Genomic DNA, 19,946 nt, shown 5'->3' with positions numbered 1-19,946 from the left:
AATCTAGCGCACCGCCCAGCTGTTTTATACACGAGTCAAAACCGCCAGAGCGACAAAAATGGCTTCCGGCCAACCCTTTCAGAATAAAAGCCATTGGTTACGAGTTCATTATAACGCTTGACACAACACTACAAACGTAGTAATAAAACATACTAAAGTAATGTGGGGTTATTTATTTAGCTCACCCTGCATTTTTAGTAAGACGAGATGTACTAAAAATGAGAATTGCTATCAATTCCTTGATAATATATTTTAAATCACTAAAACATTTGGAGGATGCTGCAGTTTGTGAACAGATATTATATATAATATATATTACCGTTGATGACTTACCAAACTTTTGCATGAACAACTGCAAGTATTGAAATGATTCAGCCACAAAGAAGGTTTTATTAAAAATGATTTATTGTATGTGTATAAACAAGGAATGTATGATGAAAAACAAGGTAATTAAGTGTCCAGGGGAAGGTGTTTTATACAGGATTGGCTGCAGAAACGTACGTTTTAGAGCTGTGTACGTTTTAGATTTCATGTAATATTGTTGGGGCAGAAGCATCAAAGGAGGGTGGGCTATCTTGCTATGTTAAGTCCAGAACAGCAGGTGCAGTGATCAATGAAACACAACAATACCTGTAAACACAGATAGAGAAAATGCATCCATTCACATATATAAAATAACATGAAAGATCCCAATAAATATGTAAAAATATAAAACTCTAAACCAGGCCTTACTTGGAACTTTTATATTTTTCCCTGATGGCCTGTTGTGGGCGACTCGCTGCACTGACGTAAAGCTTGTGAAGGTCAGTCGTGCAAGGGACAATATCAGTCGTGGTATAGCCGGTAAAGGCAATTAAGGAATCAGGCTAGAATATATAAGATATAATGTAAAAGGTTTCAGCCAATTCCCTAATCAATTCTCATCTCAAGCCATTAGTCTGGAGAAACTTACCCAGAGAGATTTGTTTACAGTGTAAGCGGCTAGGGAGTACGCTCCAGCTGCCACCAGAGACGGGGTGTACTGTATGAATGGATCCATTTCCAGCAGGCTTAACTCTGCTACATACTGGAAGCAGGAAAATAAAACACACATCAACGATTCAAAATATGATCAAGTGACATGGGAAACTGTAACTTCCAAAAGGCAGTGGACACAACACTCTGATCTAAATGCCATTTGAGTTATGGATTCTGCTCACGAGTGCAAGGTTCTCGGTGTTGGCACAGACGGAGTGGATGGACATGAAGAGGCGTAGGAACTGGTTTGTGGTGGGGGCTGCCATCCTGAAAGCCAGCACTTTCAGGAAAACATGCTCCATCTGCACCAGCTGATTCTTAGTGTAGGTGTTGTCCGTGGTGTACACAAACTCGTTCAAATCTGGAGGGGAGATCTCCTCATATTTTCTACAAGGTGACAGATCAGGCGGCATCAGCTTGTAAACTGTCACTCCAGCACCAACCAGGGTGATTCTTATCACGCCTCACAATCCAGTGCCTGGACTGGACAGGACACCTGTGGCGTCTTTAGGAAAACACAAACAAATGCTTACGCAGCAATCAGCAACGCAGCTGTGCCAATGAGCTGCAGCTTGCCCCGTTTCACGTATGCCGTGGAGGAGAGGAAGCGGTCCAAGTAGTTGACAGCCAGGTGCAGGGTTTCAGAACGGAGCTCGTACTCCTGGACGACCTCCACCAGCCAGTCCACCAGAATGACCCGCATGTCGTTGGTGATCTCTGGATGTTTTAGTAAGTAGCCTGGCCACGGCTTTGTCCTCATCTGGCATTAGGGACAAAACAAACTGTTACCGAGGGGGAATTTGTAAGGAATTGAGTGGCAAAACATCCCAACTACAATGCATTTAAATTCTGCCGTTGATTCAGCCCTTATAGTTCAGATGAATTCGCACTTCACTCTCCCTCAAGTGCTGGTGAATGTCCTCTGCATACTCTGAAACGCAAAACACCTCCTCTGACATCAAAGAGTTACTTGCTTCAGACTGCATAGAAGCATCCTGGCATGAACCTACAAGAGTGAACAGCATTGGTAAAGAATAGTAAAGTCTTGGCAGGTGTCTTTGTATTTGCCAAACTCACTTGAACTCAGTTCCAGCAGAAGTCTCAAATGTTCATGTTGCAATCCAGCAGATCTGCTGTCTAGGTAAAAGCTGTCCGAGACCACTTCTTGACCAGAGGCCGCAAGGACAACTTCACAAGCCTCCTCGACGTACACATCAAAGCTGGAAGTGGGGGGGCTGCCGAGGGTGACGAGCTGGAAGCTGTCTGAGATCGAACTGTGTTTGGAAAAGTGGCTCCCCTGTGGAGAAAGACCTTTTAGGTTGAAATATGAATTAACAACATCCAAAATGTTCTCCATTGGGCCTCTTTCTCTTACCTGGCTGAGCGATCGACCACGCTGCTCATTTTCTGACAACACACCGAGGACCCTCCGCTGTTTGGGTCGCTGAGCGTGCAGTGCGTCGACTTTGCTTGAAGCTGGAAGGTTTTCTTTGCTAGTGTGACTGCTACAATGAGTATTTGTGCTGAAGTTCATCTTTAAACAAGGAGAAGAGGTCACAATGGCATACAAAAACTGAAAAAAACAGAAGCATGAACCAAAACTGAAAAGTTTTTTAGTATTTGTCAGCTCCTTGTATGTATAGAATCCCTGTGGTTCCCACCAGGACATTGAGACCCTGAAAGGGGTTGCTAATTAAAATGGGAGTAAACACAATAAATGAATCACACAGTAAATGATGAGTTTAAGTGACAATGCTGGATTGGCAACTCTTATCCTATCCTCTTAGCAACTGCTCAGATGAAACAATCTGAAGAGAAAATATGACCCATACGAGTACTAGTGAGCAATGAAGATGTTGCTTTTTAATGGAAATGGATTATTCATACTGTTCAGGTGGCTTTTAGTGTCTCCCTGGTCAAAGTACAGCATTTGGATATGAATTAACAATATTATTGTGGTTAAAATTAGTGGATAATGTCCCTTGTGAGAAATCAAAAGTATCTTAAACTTGTTTCCTAATTAAGTATTTATTACTAACTACAATATAGAAAAATCCCAAAGAAAACAGAAATCTCCAAACACAAGCCGTAGGTACAGACAGAAGTCCAATGACTCGATTGAGCTGAAAAGGGAAAGATTGTTCCTTCTCCCTTAGAAGAGCAGGAAGATCTGACCAAGCTTCTTGGGGTAAATAGAAGTTTTAATTAACACATCAGAGAGGTTTGTGGCAACAAGGACAGTAACCAGACGTTGAAGGAATGTACCCTTTGACCCCCAGACAGCCAGAAGAGAGACTAATGGATCCATCTTTTTTAGTCCAGAATAGAGGTCACAAAGTTCAAGAGAGAAGTCATTGGGGGGATCAATCAGTTTTTTCCCCAACAATTTTCAATTACTGATTTTTATCATAAAATTAGATATTTTTACCAAAAAATGTGAGATATTGGTGACTCATATCCCTTATAGATATATAACATATTCAAACGGCTACTTTTTAAAATCACAAAATTATTCAATAATGTCAAAGGAGATCTTGAGAAATTGGCTGAGAAACCGATAAAAACGGCTAGATAGACACATTTAATAAACGTTGCAGAATAGAAGGTTCCTGTCACGCGCCGCGTGGGGAGGACCAGCGTACACGCAAACGCGTCGTCATGTGCCGCCGAGTCACGGTTGCAAACCACCGGCCACTTTTCCATCAGCCGCAGACACACAAACTACCGACTTACACAAACAGAATAAACGCGGCTTGGCGACCGAGCCTCGCGTGGGCGTCTCTCTCTCTCTCTCTCTCTCTCTCTCTCTCTCTCTCTCTCTCTCTCTCTCTCTCTCTCTCTCTCTCTCTCTCTCACGGCACACTCCCACTTGAGGACTTCCGCTCGGTTGCCAGGGGTCGCCCGTGTGTTCTCTCACCATGATCGCGACCAACGTAGTTTCAACAGTTTAACGTTGGGTCGGGACGCCGCAGGCAGCCATTGCGCTGGAGGAGGAGACGTGTTGACGGCGAACAGCGACCTCTCGCGGTATTCAAGAGTCAGAGCAGGTGGTTGTTGGTCCAGCGGATGGGGTGTCCCTATTCGGGTGTCCTGTGGGTGTCCTTGTGAACGGATCAGCTGTTTTCCTCTGAACGGTTATCGGTACGGTCACGTGACCGAACAGCTGACAGTCGACGTGGTGCGTCACGGATCGCTCGCGGGATTCAAGCATCATTCGTTTGAGTTTTGGCTTTGACTGAAGTTACAGGGAAGTATTTTGATGAAGAAAGAGTGCACCTGTTGTCAGAGAGAGACCCGATGTCAACATCGAGGAAGCTCAATAAAAAAGACTCGCTGTTGAATGAATTAATAAAAGGCCAATAGATCGCAATACAGAAAAGAATTACATCTTAACTGAATCATTTTTGATTTCAAGAATATACTAAAAGCAGTTATTCTAATCTGACCTGGTTGGATTATGAATGGCTCTAAAGACACTGCTCTGAAGAGAGCTTTTGTCAACGTGTCATTGACTCTTGATAATCCCTGGACAAGAATGCCAGTGTCACACTGACCAGATGGGCTTGGGCAGGAGGGCTGAGTATAAAGCCACTGACAGTGGCCTGCTGCTAATGAACATGTGGAGACAGGTGGTGGGTCAATGCAATAGTATACTCAATAGTTCCTGTCAGTGCAGGAAGTAAAGGAAAGTCACACTAGAATCTATGGCTTGGATGGAGCAGATTTGTTCACTTCACCCCAAAAGATCGGGTAAATATTATTTATCGTCCACATGAGTAAAAGTGGGCAGTGAAAGTGAAGGCAACACCTGGCATTTCTTCTGGTTCACAAGAAAATGTTTCAAAATGTCTATATTACGATTATTAATTCATTAAACCAATTTATCATAGATTTCACTGAAATTTGTACATGTTTAAGAAACCTTGATCATGAATCTGCCAGGTGACCTGCTCACACCAGAGTTACAGTCAGTCAAAGTATTTGCACAGATGACAGACAGGAGAAAAATAATTGACCCATTTCAGATAAAAACTTAATTTGAAGCCAATAACAACACCAAATGGGCAAGAAGAAAGCTTTTTGTCTGAGTGGAGAGTACCCTGCAACTTCTACATCGTCCATCGGATGGCAGGTTTTCTCTTCTGTAACAATGGTCTGATGTTTTTCGTTTGCAGTGAACTGAGCACATTTTTTGACGTAGCAAATAACAAATAACTGTTTTAGAGCTTGTGAGATTATGTAGCCACATAAAGTCCTATCACAAGGCAACAACCCCAACAAGTCAAATAACAGGATTCGATTCAGATTCGTTTATAACTAATCACACGACACTGTTCTAAATCTTATTTGACAAATTAAAAACATCAGCCACTTAAACTCCTCATGGACGGAAAAGGTGCAAAAGCTGTGTCACCGAAGGCAGCACTGTGTGTATCTTTCTTTGCCTGCAAACCAAGTGGGCTTTTCGAGTTGCCCTGAAATTGCTGTGTTTTTTTGTTGTTGATTGTTATTATTGTTATCACATCTCAGTCACTGCGGGAACTACGGAGAGTAAACTTTAGTCTGTAGTGTGGAAGCAGGGAAGGACCCAGGAGCATTAACCATCAGGCTGTCACGCCGCAGCTGAGCAGCTCCAGTGTAGCAACGGAGGATTAAGGATTCCAATTTGCAATCTTTTGGTCACAAGGCCGCTTCTTGAATCTTCCGCTAACCTTCACTTTCCTTACAGCCGTGTTGGATGCAAGGTGCCCTGCGCTTTTGTCCACTATATTTAAGTGTGTGCATTTCATTGCACAATTTTCTAGGAAGTGTCTTTCACTTCTAATCACTTTTATAAATCAGTGGGATTTCATTTGTGTCTTTATCCTGAATGTTGGATTCTCTCATTAATTAGCTCTATCGTGGTCAAGCAGCACACACTGATCTCAGAGGCACGTTAAAACTCTCTCACACCACAAACGCTAATAAATAGTTCCTTTGTTTCAGTCATTATGTCAAAGACTGATTTTGTTACAACTAAACAAAATATAATTGATGATAATTGTAATTCTATCAACAGTGTAATAATATATTATATATGGTTCTATGAAAGCATAATGCATTCATGGGTGAAAAACTGATTAAAAAGTTCAAAAGATTATCAACTAATTCTCTCCCGGATCTGTTGCAGCGATATGGCTTTCTTCACAGATAAAACATGGGGCACCTGAAATTCGGGCTGCCTACGTTGTGACTCTGCAGACAATCAGGCTGTTGCACCTCCTCCCGTCAGTCTTCACAGGCTCCTTAGAGCTGGAATAAACCAAACAGGTGGGAGGTGACTGCTTCCAAGAAATCAATCCCTCATTGAGAAAAACAAAGCAGATTCTTTTATTCCAGAAAACTTTTCTCAGAGATGCTGAGCTGGAAATCTTGCCATTTCAGAAAAACAGGCCATGTATTTTATTCCTCAAGTGAATGCATTACACTTACTTTTGTATTTATGTAAAAATAGGCGCAGTGTTAACTTTGTTAACAACAAAGGCTGTTATATTAAAGAAATAAATCTCAGAAATCACCAAATCTTTCAATCGATAACAGCTAGATTGAATTTTAGGAAAGAATCATACACGTCTTAACTCAACAACATATTTATTTCTAACAAGATGCCATTAGCACAAGAAAATCCTAAAGTTTAGGACAATGAAGCCACCTAATGAATGTGTTTCTTATGCAGCTGACGGTGTTTCCAGCTCAATTTTGTTAGTGTATCAATCAACCCCAGTGGCCCCCGGGGGCCCAGCCGAGGGACAGCGAGTCATTCCCCCCCGACAGATGAGATGCATTGGTGCCTTGTTGTAACACAGAAGCGATAAAATATCCTCACCTATTTGGTCCAGTGGAGATGAAAGATAAGGCGGCCTGCTGTGGCTACTTTCTCCTCCCAAAAAAATAAATCTGTAACTTTGCCACGCTGTGCTAAAAGGAGGGACTGAGCCAGCACACACACACACGCATGCATTCACCCTGACACGCACACAAGCACAAATGTGGCACCTGCTCGGGGGACACAGAGTCTCTCTGCCTTCCTCTGTGTTCATCCCTCTTCCTCATTTCCGTCGAGTCCCTGAGCAGATGCAGATTGCTGATGACAGATACGGAGCCGTTGGGCTGCTGCCATTTCATTAACGTGACGTCTGGCTGGGGACAGGCTCGGGCCAGATGGGTCCAAAACGCAGCGCCGTCCAGGAGGATGGTCCAAGCCGGGGACGAACGCGTCTCATCTCTCATCCAGCGGTGTTAGCCCTGCTGGGAAGGCGTACAGAGAGGAGATTGTCTCTCGCCCTGAGAGCAGAAGGAGTCGTTTCCAAAGACATGAAACTGGGTTTCTTACTTGCAGGGTGGAGAGATGACTACGCAACCCAATACGCAGAGGTTTGGCCACGTTTAACAGACATTTCTTTTGTGAGAATAGAAACTGATCGGCTCGGCGCCACTCAACGCAAATTTAGGAATCAAAGTTAATGTCCATTAGTGATTTCTTTTCCTTCATGACTCCTCAAAGAGACCTCTCTGAATGTGAATACATGCAGATCATTGGCTCATTTTTATGCTCTATTCAATCTGTTGCAAACTGTGTGTACGTGTGTGTGTGTGTGTGTGTGTGTGTGTGTGTGTGTGTGTGTGTGTGTGTGTGTGTGTGTGTGTGTGTGTGTGTGTGTGTGTGGACAAAAAAAATGCAAATGCACCGTGGAAAACTACTTAAACTGAACACTGCTACAAAAAGAGTTGTGTTGGTTTGAGGCCAATTAGCAGCATCTATTAAAGCATGAAGAACTTTGTTGTCCAGATTTTCAAAGTAACATAAGACAACAAAAAGAAGTCTGAAGATGTTATATCATCGGTGCCGAGCCGCGGGTCATCAGTGAAGTTAAAATACAACAACAAAAAAAAGACTGAATATGCAGAAAGTAAGAAAAGCTCACACAAATCAAACATACATCAAATATGATGAGCATGACGAGTTCACAACAATCACCCGGCAGCGAATCGATCCTCTTTGTCTGCCGTCTGCAGGTCTTTGTGCTCTCATAATGCCACGCTCAATCATCCTCATACAAATCTAAAGTTCCTTTTCCTGCGGGATGTGAAGTGGAAATTTGGTGCCAATCCCCTTCAATAAAAGGTAATGAGTCACGAGGAAAAGGAAAGGGGAGCTGTGGAGGGGCCGCGGTGGGTGTTATGTAGAGATGGGAGCTCTCATTGTCTTATGGAATAATTATGCTACTCAAACGCAGTCACACAACACACACACACACACACACAGGAGCCAATCTATAACCAGAACGTAACACACCTCCCAGCAGATGGTATTAACTATAATAATTGGAGGTGGACCCGCTGATGGGATGTTGGATCTTTGCTGTCACAGGGACGTACCTGCGTTGCGAAAAAATAAAAGAAAGCCAAGACACACTTCTTTGTCTTGGCTCCATTAAAATTCTTCTTTATTTTATTGTAATGAAAGGGTGTCAAGATGGCTGGGAGAAAATGTGGGCTAAAACGTCAACGATTAAGCTGACAACTAATATTCAAAAAGTATCTGACATGTTGCCAGTTTGTTTCTCTCGACAAAAGTTCCCTCTTGAATAAACATTGCACGACATCAGCTCTCGAAAGCTATTGATCGATTAGTCGGCTATCAGCTGTCCCCGCCTCCCGCCTGTTTTATTTTTATGATATCAGCGTTTAAAAATCCCACACAATGAAAGTTGAATTGTCTATTTTCAGGGTCGGCTTTGGATTCATTAATTATTCAGAGAGAATCGCGGGGAAACATTCACAGACTGAATGTAAAAGTCCGAACCCAAATCAGTCATTAATTATGCACAAGGACAAGGTGATGTAGCTTTTGTCCTTGTGTCCTCCTTGTGCATCAAGTCCCCTCCACGTATGAACTACGTGTCGAAGAGGACTTTTTTGGGCAAATTTAAGGGCCGCAAATCTTTCAGTGCCCTACATTATTCATGTATTCAAATGAATCTGACTTTGAGGACATTTTTTCTCTCCCCCCTTTCTTCTCTCCTTTCATACATCCAGAGCGCACACCCTTCAGAGGGATCAGAACAGAAGACTATTATTCGCACAGGTTTCAGTGGAGCACTGATTTCGGTCAGCTTTTAGGTGCCTCGCTCAGACATGCCTTCTTGTATATGTGTGTTGTCATTTAAGGCCCCCCCCCCCCACCATCACCTCGTCCCGCCAACCCACCACACAGTGCCAATACCCTATTTCCATTTGTCTCATTGTTATTCCGGGCTAGTCCTCGCCTGTCAGGCTACTGTCCCGTGTGTCTTTGTGCAAAGTGTGCCGCTGTTATGCCTCAGTGTGTTTTTGCCTGCACCACGCCGTCAGATCCGCGGGAATCGTTTTGATTGGCGGGACACCGAGAGCTAGAGAGTGGTCCGTGCATACTTATTGATCTGCAAAATCTATGAAAAACCGACGAACTGGAGTGAAGAACACGCGGCGTCCTAGTGGCCTCTGACCGGTTCGGGATGCAATGGATACTTTCTCTTGCAATGAGGAGGCGAAGAGTGAAACAGTCAGCTCATCAAAGTCTTGCTTTCGGGAGCTTCTGTCTCAGTCGGCAGCTGTGCAAATTGCCCCAGATTACCAGAGGGAGGTAAAGTCTATCTGGCTGTGCATCTACCACAACCAGGACCTCTAAAATATTTGCAACTATTATCTTGACACCTTCCTGTCGGTTATCTCGGGGGTTTGGAGTTGTTCCCCTGAGTTCAGCGGGATGAGCTTGTCAAACATACACAAACACACACACACACACACCCACATGCATAAACATATAGTTTAGCTCACTAACACTCCCAAATTGCAGCCTCTTCGTTGCTGCACCCCTCCCGTCCCCGTCCCCGCTCCCCCTCCCGCATTAACATGCAGTGCAGAGACGGGTGTCCTCACAAGGGCAGTGGTAGGATGGCACCGAGTCAGAGCAGGCTGGAATGACACGGAATTGGCGGCCACGCCTTCTGGGATTAGTTACAAAAACTATCTGAGGCCAAAGCTCTTATCTCCATCCTTCAGTCCTCTCTCTCTTTGTCTGGCACAGACACACACACACACACACACGCACACACACACAAGCTATTCTCTTTTCCTAAAGCAGGAATGTCTTTGGTATAGCTACTAAAGTCTCTGTGCAAACTTGTGTGTGTGTGTGTGTAACAATTCCCTTTAATAGATTAATAAATGGCCTTGCAAGGGTGTGAACAGTAGAGTGAGGGTCAGGGGAAATAATTGTTTGAAAAATGAAATGGTGTGCCTCTCCTCTGTCTTTGGCTTCTCACTAAACATTGTCAACGCCAGCAAAACCGCCTCGAGCGTCTCATTCAAAACATGTTTTTGTTCATCTGACGTGTTCAGATTAAGGAATTGTTCACAAATGGATACACGCTCATCAGATGGATCCCAGACCTGTCAAACACTGTCTGAAGTACATATCAGCCTTGTGATCCTGGCGTGAAATGAAGTCATCGTCCTCTCATCTCTGCTCGCTGCCGCTCCCCTCTGGCGTCTGGTGTCGACGGGCAGATGGCGGAGGAAGGAGGCATCTGTGGAGGAGGAGGAGGAGGAGGAAGAGGCACCTTTTCCCCTTCAAAGAGAAGGTACAGGTGTCCTCTGCCATACAATCAACACCTCCATGAACACCATCAAATTGCAAACCGGCTCATACGGGAGATTTAGGGTTATGTAGAGAATCTATTTTTAGAAAAGAGGACACTGAGACTCATTTAAAGTGCAAGTGAGCCGTGTATTACAGTCAAAGGAAAGCACTTTAAAGGGTTGCTTTGCACAAATTACAAAAGGTTTCCTCCACTTGAATCACAGAAGTACTCGGCTCTGTTGGCAGCTCGCGCCGTGGATTACGGGATGTACAGCCATTAATGGTCCTGAATTCAATGACGTTGCAGACTCGTCTGGCACCATGGGGTCATTAGTCTGTCAGAAGGAAATGTCTCGAAGGTTATGGATGGGTCACAAGATGAATGAATCGTGATCAGCTCTTTGCTGCTATTTGGCACAATGCTATTAGCTCAAACAAAGACACGCCACCCTCCATATTGTTTTGGGTAGCGGCAAAACATTTTTAGATTCAAACGTCAAAATCTGTCCGATGAATCCCAAATTATCTGCTGCAGTGCCGAGTGAGAAAATGTTCTAATTGATCATTTGGGTGCACTGACTTTTTAATAAAGAGACCATAAGGGTAAGAAGAGGAGAGGGGAGCGAAAATAAAAACCCTTTCCAGAAAAGCTGCCAAGAGAAGTAGAGGTAGAGATTCCCCCCTTTTCTCCTTCAGCCGTAGACTTGGAGTCTCATCCGACTGAGCGCTTGATTTCGTGAGCAAGTCGTCACGGCGGGAGGCCGTCTACTGACGCAGTTTGCTCACCGCGGAGTCAACAAGCCGCTGTCATTCACACGAACCTGAGGCACAGCGGACAAAGGCCTGATCGGGTGGGTGGGAGCCGACGTGCATCCTACGACACGCATCCATTCATTGGTCAATTAACAAAACATCAATCTAGGGGGAGGTGTCTGTCGATCTAGCTGTTTGTTCTCACATGTTACCTAACTATTGAACCACTTGTTAAATATGAGGAATATTCCCCCGGTGAAGGTGACAGCAAAAAAAAAAAAAAAAAGAAGCACAGAATAGATTTGACTGATAATGTGTTCATTATTGAAAGGTGACGAGCAGCAGGGAGTAACGTGGGAGTGCAGAGAGAGAGAGAGAAAGAGAGAGGGGGAGGGAGAGAGAGAGAGAGAGAGGGGAGATGTGATTAGAGCGAGCAACACTCCCTCTCTTCCCTTCCCTCTCCCTTTCCTCTTCACTAATTGCCAAGTATAAAAAACATTATTCATTAGTTACAGCCTCTCATTTACAGACCGTGTGCGCGTGTGTTCCCTTTTGAAGGCAAACCCATTCATAGAGAAGAGCCCTACGGTGTCTCTGTGGCTCCTATGTGTATCACTCAGTGATCAATAGAGAGAGAGAGAGAGAGAGAGAGAGAGAGAGAGAGAGAGAGAGAGAGAGAGAGGGAGAGAAGGAGGAGAGTGGACGGACTTGTAGGGAAGATCCCAGGGGCAACAGATCTGGTTTGCTGGGCTGGAAACGCCAACCACTACAGGATGGATTCCTGCACGACGTGACCGCCTCCGAGAAACACCGGGCTTTTCTTTCCCTTTTTTCTTTTAAAAGGTCTGTAACTTTTTCTTTTCTCAAAAATTCCATTAATGCTGCTGAGGCTTCGGGCTGCTTCGTATGAAATGTTTCCAATTGAGAGGGAGAGGGGAACGGAGTTAATCTGCTCTGTGAGAGGGGATTCCTGCGGAATACAAAGAGCCGTTATTCCCCTCAGACGCATCGGTCTCTCTGCAGGTGCCAGCAACTTTGTTCAGTGCGTTGCCTCAGCCGAGCTGTTTGACACACACACACACACACACACACATAGATGCAAAAAGAAGAAGGAAAATGAAGGAAGAACAAGCAAGGAATGCTGCTTGTAACTTGTAGGAAAGCATCATTAATGTGTACATTCATTCACCTACTTGGTAAATAAGCAGTTGAGAAAGAGGAGAATTGTACCTACAGATTTGGGGAGGGGGGGGGGGGGGGGGGAGGAGGACACAAAGAAAAGTACCGTGCAATGAGAACTAGAGCAGAGTTTGTTTGTGTAGTAAATGACGTATGATTTGCTCTCATAATGAATATCAATATCATTTGTAAAGTATTGGCAACTGCACTTTAGAATTATCAGGATAAATTAACATATAAAATACCAACCAGCTGTAAGAACACACTTCACCACATTAATACGCGCACACACACACACACATCAAAGAGCTCATTATCTACACCGTCCACCGACCAAAAATACCTTCCGATACTCGGAATGACCAGCGAGTTATCTTCCTGTGCATTACAACGAGCCGTTATTAAGATCTTGTTGCAGATCCTCACTTTCATGCCCTGAATATCTGAGAGGATCGAGGATCGAGGAGCAGATGAACAGCGGTGATGGAGCTCATGAGAGCACTCGGCCTCAGGTTTTATCATTCAAATACAAAAGCATTGAATTCAAACATTAGCCACTACTTTATTCTTTTCAGCACCCATTCGAATCCCACCTGGTTTTCTTTTGTCTGCCATTTATTGGCACACTATATTCATACCGGCACGCAGTCTTTTAAGGGATATTATCGTCAAATGAAATACTGAAACGATCCAAACTGGAGAGAAATAGATAGTTAGGCGTGTTGTGGGAAAATGTTTGAGAGCCGCTGACGTAGATGGTCACATCACTTTCTTTATACTTTCATCATCCCTGCATATCTCTGACCCCTAAGTGGGTTATCTGTGGTATTTGGGGCTGCAGAGGCCATTTGGAATTCAAGTGGTTGAGCCTCGGGTCTGTTTTCAGCTGTTCTGGATCAAATTATGAAATATATAACATGTTTGAAATTCTGGCTGCTTTTATCTGCTGGCAATCTGTTGTTTGAGCTGGAACAGTGTGTGTCTGTGTGTGTCTGTGTGTCTGTGTGTGTGTGTGTGTAAAGCGCTCACATTCTTTCACATATATGCACGTATGTGAATCAATACGCCATTTCTGCTATTTTTTCAGCTGGTTTTCGTGATTACATACGAGGAAAAACACACAGACACACAGGCGCAAAAGAATGTGGCCCAAATGCCGTGACATTTTGTCCCCCACATGGGTCTCGTCCATTATTCATGAAGGGAAGAGCTGATACCAGAAGGGGACGGACAGCAGACTGTGTTTCTCTTGGGGGTTAAGGATTTATTCAATGGTTGAACATGCTGCATGCATGCACTATAACTTTGCTCAGTCACGGACACTGCTGTAACCCAATGAGATGTCGAGGTTTTAGCAAACAACAGGCGCTGCTGCTGTCGCTCTTTTTGGCCCTGGATGGGAAAGCTATTGTGAAAAAAAAGGGATGATGTACAATAACTTATTTTAATAAATAAAACTAAGACTCGTGCATCTCCAGAATAAACATGCGGGTGGATTAGATGTGCTTCAGCTCTACTGAATGTTTAATCATAAAAATTGAATCCCTGACAACGAATAAAATGACTGTGTTCTATTATGTTATTGACAGATTCTTAAAGCTGTTGATCAATTTCTAACACTTTAAACACTAGCGCATGAAACTGTGCAGCAAATGGTCTCATTTAAATAAAATAAAATGTCTGGCTGTCTGAAACCCCTTTAAAGATCAAACAGTGTGCAAACTACTTAAAACAAACAGCCCACACCGGAGGAGATAAAACTGTGCAAAACATACAAGAGCACGGGACGGTTATGATGAGAAGTCAGAACTAATCAGACAAGACGAATTGAGTGAGTGCGCGCTCACTAAACACCGACAGTGAGGAAGATTATGAGGAGACGATGAGAAAAGGAAGGACGGTGAGGAACAGATTGAGAAAGTGGAGCAGAAGAAGCTTCCCGGCACGATGTCTCAGGAGGAGTCCCGCTGAAGCTCCTCCGCTGGCAGAGGACGAGATGGATTTGGGGAGTCGACTTGCAGAGAGTGTGCAGAACGGGGAGGACAAAGGAGAGCTCTCAGAGAGAGGACACAGCTGTGGGACCCAAGGCAAAAAATGATCACAAAAGAGTGTGCGATAGATATACAAGAGATATCCAAAGCGCTAAAAGCACACCTCTAACGCCTAGTTAGCATTCTATTAGCACTTCGGATGGCACTGACTTATAGCACTGTGCAATTTGGCTTTCTTGAAGAAATCGTACTCTTGTTGTTCTGGTTCTGTTCCCTATTAATTGAATGCACTTATTGTAAGTTGCTTTGGATGAAAGCTAAATACAAAATGTATAAACGAGAGATGAAATACAAAAAAAGCTCATGCCGTAGCGGGAGAGGGTGGTGTCCAGAGAAAGATTCAGAAACAAATCTGAAAAGAAACACGAGGAAGAGGAGGCTGAGAGGCAGAACTGCACATGGGGCTGACTGGGAGAGACAGGTCGTACTCCTTCGAGGTTTGGTTGTCAAAGAAGGGCCGAGACGCAGGGTCAATTCAAAGAATGAGCGGCTCTTTTGATTGGCGGCGGCTTTTGAAGGCCAGTCAGACTGTAGTTCCTCGGCTCGCTCACCCTGAACCAACTCAGAGGGAAGTGTGTGAACATCACACCTTTCAGGCTGAGCATGACTCCTCTAATCAGTGTCGAGATGAAATGACATGCCACACAGCGGTACAAAAAAAATGAAACAAATGGATTTTTTTTTTTTAAATCAGAAGGGTATTCCGCAACAATTAAAGTTTCAACTCCAGAAAATGTCACGATGCACCAAGCTGACGTTGTTTTACGTTGTTAAAGAGGACTGGAGGCCTTCAAGACCCACACAGAACATTAAGCAACAGCTGAAGTGAATCCAGAGTTTTGTTATTGAGAAGAAGACAAAATGAACTAACCAAAGTCACACAAATTTACACCAGCACAATCTCATAAAGCAAGCTGAATATTAACTCTGGTCCGCAGCCAAAGGTCGCTGACGACTGGGAGACAAGAATGAACTAAAGACAACACATCTTCTACATATCCATAGTGTCCCTCAATAGGGAAGCATCCAATTTTCCAATTAGTCCTTGGTGTTCTCGGTATTGGGATTGTAGCTATTTCTAAGAAAAATAACTGCCGTATCCTCTTAATGTAGGCGTGTGTGTGTGTGTGTGCGCGTGCGTGCGTGCGTGCGTGTGTGTGTGTGTGTGTGTGTGTGTGCATGTATTTGTCTGACCTCTTCAGCCTCAGTGGGACTGCATGGCTCGCCCTCTTAAAGTAGATTAGCTTGGAAAAGAACCCACCATACCTTGTTGCCTGGATACAAAAAGCATCATTAAGCCCAATTATCCGCCACTTCAGCCAACGATGAACAAGCTTCATCACAGATATGAAAACAACATATCATTAACGACACCAATCTATACAGAAAATGGGTAGAAGAAATTAGGGAGGAGGGATGGAAAACGAGGGAGCAGCCTGGGGTTCGGTGTCCTATTCATGGAACTCTTCTGCAAAATGACTGATGAGTGACACATTTGCAGCAGAAATTAGTCTAAAATTCGTAATCTTAAATTGAAATTTGAATTACAAAATGACTTGTGAACCTTCTTTTACGCCGTTATTAGCATTTAAAACCAGTTCAGGAATATCAGGATATTATGTTATGAATATTAAGGACCGATGGCATAATCACATTTTCTAATTGTTCAACATATCAATTTGTATGTTTTCAACAAATACACAGATTGAAGTTGATGATCGGGGACGATAAAAAACTGATGAGGGAAGATGAATAGCTCGATTGAAGCAGAATGAGGGAAAGCAACTCAACTCGGAAAAGCTGTACAAGAAAAATAGAATGCAAAGTGAAAAAAGAAGCTGTTTTTTGTTGGGGTGGGAAGACCGTTGTGAGTATTTGATAAAGAAAACAAGAGAGCATTTGCAATCCCAGCCAGTCACAGAAAGAGAGCGACTCTGCCTTCCTCACTGCGCTGTGCATCGCCCTGAAGGCGCAGTGGGCCGTCAATTGAAGAGAGGTCCTGTCAGCTGTATCATCCAGAGAGAAACAAACAGAGTGAATAAAAAGGGAGTGGAGAAGTCCAGAAGGACGGAAGCAGCTTGTGAAGCTCTGCCTTCCTGAACTTATTCACTGCAACATTACTCAATCAGAGATTAAGTATAAATGTGTGTTACAGGCACCAAACAAACTGGCAAGGACCATTACTGAAAGTCATATCTAGAAAATGACTTATATCCCCTTATATCTCAAATATGGGATAAAATATCTTAAAGTTTAACAACACATCAAATATTTGATTCTCCCATGAATTGTTTTATGGGTTGGAAACACTTATTTTAGATCAGCATCACCTGCCGGGTTATCTTTGCTTTTTCTAGCATCAACAATCCAGGCAGTAGCAAGTGGATAGGTGCTAAAGCCCAGTGATATAATGCGTAATGTATCCCTTTGCTTTTGAATGTTTTCTAAAAAAAATATGTAAAATGTGTAGAATCAAGAAACTGTTAACTGTTGACTGACTTAATGTTAGACGTATCCCAGAAATGTTTACACTTTTCAATTCTATGCTCTATGTTGTCACAGTAACAGAGCAAGTATTGCTCATTAACATGTGCAAAACGTTTGTTATTCACAATCCTCTCACACTTAACCAAAGCAACGTCATTTTTAAACTACCAAACGTCAAATGCTTTAAACGAGGTGCTTCTGACCAGCTTCCCCGTGGAAAATGGTCTACCAACTCTGGCACACATGCAGTTCATGCATCAGAAGGGGCTCATATGGAAAAGCTCAGGCGCATGACCATGAAATGGAGGCCAAAGCAGGAGAGCGGGAGCGAAAGGAGCACACTGAGCACAACTGGGAGTCAAAGGGTGCCCCTGCTTCATGGTCAATCATTCCTCCCTTTGAAGTCTCTTTCTCTGATCAAATCAAGACACAAAGCAGCCCCTGCTCGCTCGCTTCCTGTCTCTCGCCAACAAAAGGACTGTGCAAGTTTCGACATTACAAAAGCACAATCACATCCTCTTGTCAGTTGTGTGCCTCGCAGTCATTTGCAGTGGAACGTTATTAGCGGTAATAATGTGCGGTGGAGGAGGGCAGGCTCTCAGCTGTCTTTGTGAGAGCTGATTATGACGAGTTTGAAATTCATCAGATAAGAACGCCTTAGTTTATGAGCACGTACGCGGCTCCGGGCCTCTTCAATGAGACAAGCACTCCCCCTGCTGTTACTCTTTGTTACTGCAACTCGGTGCTGTTTGATGATTACGTGTCTATGTGGGTATTTCTGGGTTTTCCAAACAAAGTGAATACGTTAAATAAGACGTGTTGATTGTATATCTATGCTTATTTCCCTGCTACAAATACATGCAATTGATTTCATCTAAAAAGCCCCAAAAGTAGGAATTTTCAGATTTATTGTGCAATTTGTCGTAGGAGAGATAAAGTTGTCTGTATTCATTTATATATACATATGCCCTTTTAGGGCTCCGATGTTTATATGACATACTGCCATTTGTAACTAAGTGTGTTTTGCATCCGGGGGGGATCTGAAGTACATTTTTGGGCATGAATCCGAAATGAAGAAGTGCTCTCTGTCTTCCTCTTAATCTGAGCCAAATCTGAGGATGCTCTCTTCTTAGTGAGCATCTGCCGTGCACACGTGTGCTGGAGGAAGGTAAAAAAATCTGTGGCAGATTCCACAGACAAGAGAATTTCTTAAATATGTTGTAAATGTTGTTTCTGTAGTTAAACAATAAATCTCGCTCATCTTTCTTTTTCTCTCGTGCAAAGTGGTGCAGGACATCAGCCAGGATGTCAGGGATGGACGTCTCGTCGGTGGACCACAATGACACTGGAATCTCCCCCGTGGATGACGGGGCCTTCCTCCGCTTCTCCCCAACTTCCGCTTCCACTTCCGCGGCCGCATCGTCACCAGGACGTCAGGGCAGCCTGTATGTTTACGTGTGGCTCTTCCTCGGCCTGCTGGTATTCCTGCTGACGCTGCTCATCATCTCCCTCCACAGGCTGAAGAACATAATCTCCTCCTCTTCCTCTGTCCCCGACTGCAGCAGCGAGGGAGGCAGCTCCTTCACCAACATGGAGATCTGTAGCATCTCGTCGCGTAGGTCCACCATCTCCTCGCTGTCCACCTGAGGGAGACACATGGGCACACTGTGTTATGCCCACGTGCATGCTGGGCTGATGCTATGAGCAGGCCAGCATGCACAGACGCACAAATAACACAGAGCTCCCCCCCCCCCGCCGCCCCATCCCCCCTCGCTGTGACATATCGACACAAGAAACACACAGAAGGACATTACACTTAACGCATGTGTCTCCCGATCACGATGGTCCAGCAGGTCGGGTGTGTCCATGAGCAAAGTGACAGAGCCCCCCCATGCCTTATCTCACCCAGGAAGAACACGCAACCCGAGAAACCGACAAAAAAAAGCTTCATGAGGAACTATTATCTTTCCTCTTCATTTTTGTCATTTATACTTGTCATAGCTACAGTAGGGTGATAATATCGCTTCCAGGTTTGTACAGCATGGCTCATGATGTCTGTAGATTGTAACGTTAAGAATTGATCATTTAATTAATATTAAAGACCATTTCTTTGTGCAGGAAGGTATGATTGTGTTTCAGTTGTTTAGTAAGGCTTTGGGATGCTTTAACTCTATTATCTGTATCTTTTACCATTATAAAGAGTGACACACAAAGCTGAACACGTACAAGATTGTTCCAAAAGTCTCCTGGGGATGTGAACGTGTAGATGCGTAGACTTCAAGGACCAGGATTTACGTGCCATAATCGCATACAATTCTGGGCCCGTCAGCTTATATGGTGTCTTAAAATGTTTGTATTCAAAATTGAAGCTACAGTATCTCCCCTGTTTTGTTTTAATCCTGGGAGATGTAGTTTCACTCACACCCAAGGAGCCTGCCAGGTTCGGCTGTTGTTGGATCAGAGACTGGGTCAAGATCTCCAGATAATGTAGAAAAAGATTAAAAGTTTGAAATAGTCACTCACTGTCCAATTTAAGGTTTACCAGGAAGTGAAAACGTTGTATTAGTCGTGATGATAAAGAATATCTGCAGATTGAGTTGTTTATTGTAGCATATTATGTATACACAGCTTATATTTCTAGTCCTGCAAACATAAGAGTGAGAATACAAAAAAGATGAAAACACTTTCCGAGGTGACCTTTGTCTTTATACTTATATGGACACTTCACCGTTCCTCACATGATCTGCTCCACATACCCTGTGACTGTACATCACACTTTGATCACACAAATACTA

At 43.8% G+C, this 19,946-nt stretch overlaps 2 protein-coding genes across 4 annotated transcripts; one reads left to right on the top strand and one right to left on the bottom strand.

The window, feature by feature from the left end:
* Nucleotides 1–414: 414 nt before the first annotated feature.
* On the bottom strand, nucleotides 415–7,306 carry ccna1 (cyclin A1). 3 transcript variants are annotated; one of them, XM_037468514.2, is made up of 9 exons: nucleotides 6,884–7,306; nucleotides 2,393–2,551; nucleotides 2,095–2,314; nucleotides 1,908–2,023; nucleotides 1,551–1,777; nucleotides 1,200–1,404; nucleotides 953–1,066; nucleotides 733–866; nucleotides 415–630 (listed from the first exon to the last, which is right to left on the bottom strand). In XM_037468514.2, exons 2-9 carry the CDS (start codon nucleotides 2,549–2,551, stop codon nucleotides 579–581), a joined length of 1,227 nt encoding a protein of 408 aa, XP_037324411.2. In that variant the 5' UTR covers nucleotides 6,884–7,306; the 3' UTR covers nucleotides 415–578. The 3 variants fall into 3 exon arrangements, with proteins under 3 accessions (XP_037324411.2, XP_037324410.2, XP_062414206.1); XM_037468513.2 differs by lacking the exon at nucleotides 6,884–7,306 and adding an exon at nucleotides 3,935–4,405; XM_062558222.1 differs by lacking the exon at nucleotides 6,884–7,306 and having other exon boundaries at nucleotides 2,393–3,832.
* Nucleotides 7,307–11,802: 4,496 nt separating this feature from the next.
* On the top strand, nucleotides 11,803–19,835 carry LOC119215813 (serine-rich and transmembrane domain-containing protein 1). The gene is made up of 2 exons (XM_037468265.2): nucleotides 11,803–12,277; nucleotides 18,436–19,835. Exon 2 carries the CDS (start codon nucleotides 18,457–18,459, stop codon nucleotides 18,796–18,798), a length of 342 nt encoding a protein of 113 aa, XP_037324162.1. The 5' UTR covers nucleotides 11,803–12,277; nucleotides 18,436–18,456; the 3' UTR covers nucleotides 18,799–19,835.
* Nucleotides 19,836–19,946: the final 111 nt, after the last annotated feature.

The sequence above is a fragment of the Pungitius pungitius genome, chromosome 16 (assembly GCF_949316345.1).
Source record: "Pungitius pungitius chromosome 16, fPunPun2.1, whole genome shotgun sequence".
NCBI lineage: Eukaryota > Metazoa > Chordata > Actinopteri > Perciformes > Gasterosteidae > Pungitius > Pungitius pungitius.
The sequence above is the reverse complement of the archived record's forward strand: the minus strand, read 5'-3'. Positions and strand labels throughout refer to the sequence as shown.

Coding starts and splice junctions, on each gene's coding strand:
- ccna1 (XM_062558222.1), bottom strand. CDS start 2,686: ATGTCCTGGTGGGAACCACAGGGATTCTATACATACAAGGAGCTGACA. Junction 2,315..2,392: donor GTGGTCGATCGCTCAGCCAG/GTAAGAGAAAGA, acceptor CTTTCTCCACAG/GGGAGCCACTTTTCCAAACA. Junction 631..732: donor GAAAAATATAAAAGTTCCAA/GTAAGGCCTGGT, acceptor CTGTGTTTACAG/GTATTGTTGTGTTTCATTGA.
- LOC119215813 (XM_037468265.2), top strand. CDS start 18,457: ATGTCAGGGATGGACGTCTCGTCGGTGGACCACAATGACACTGGAATC.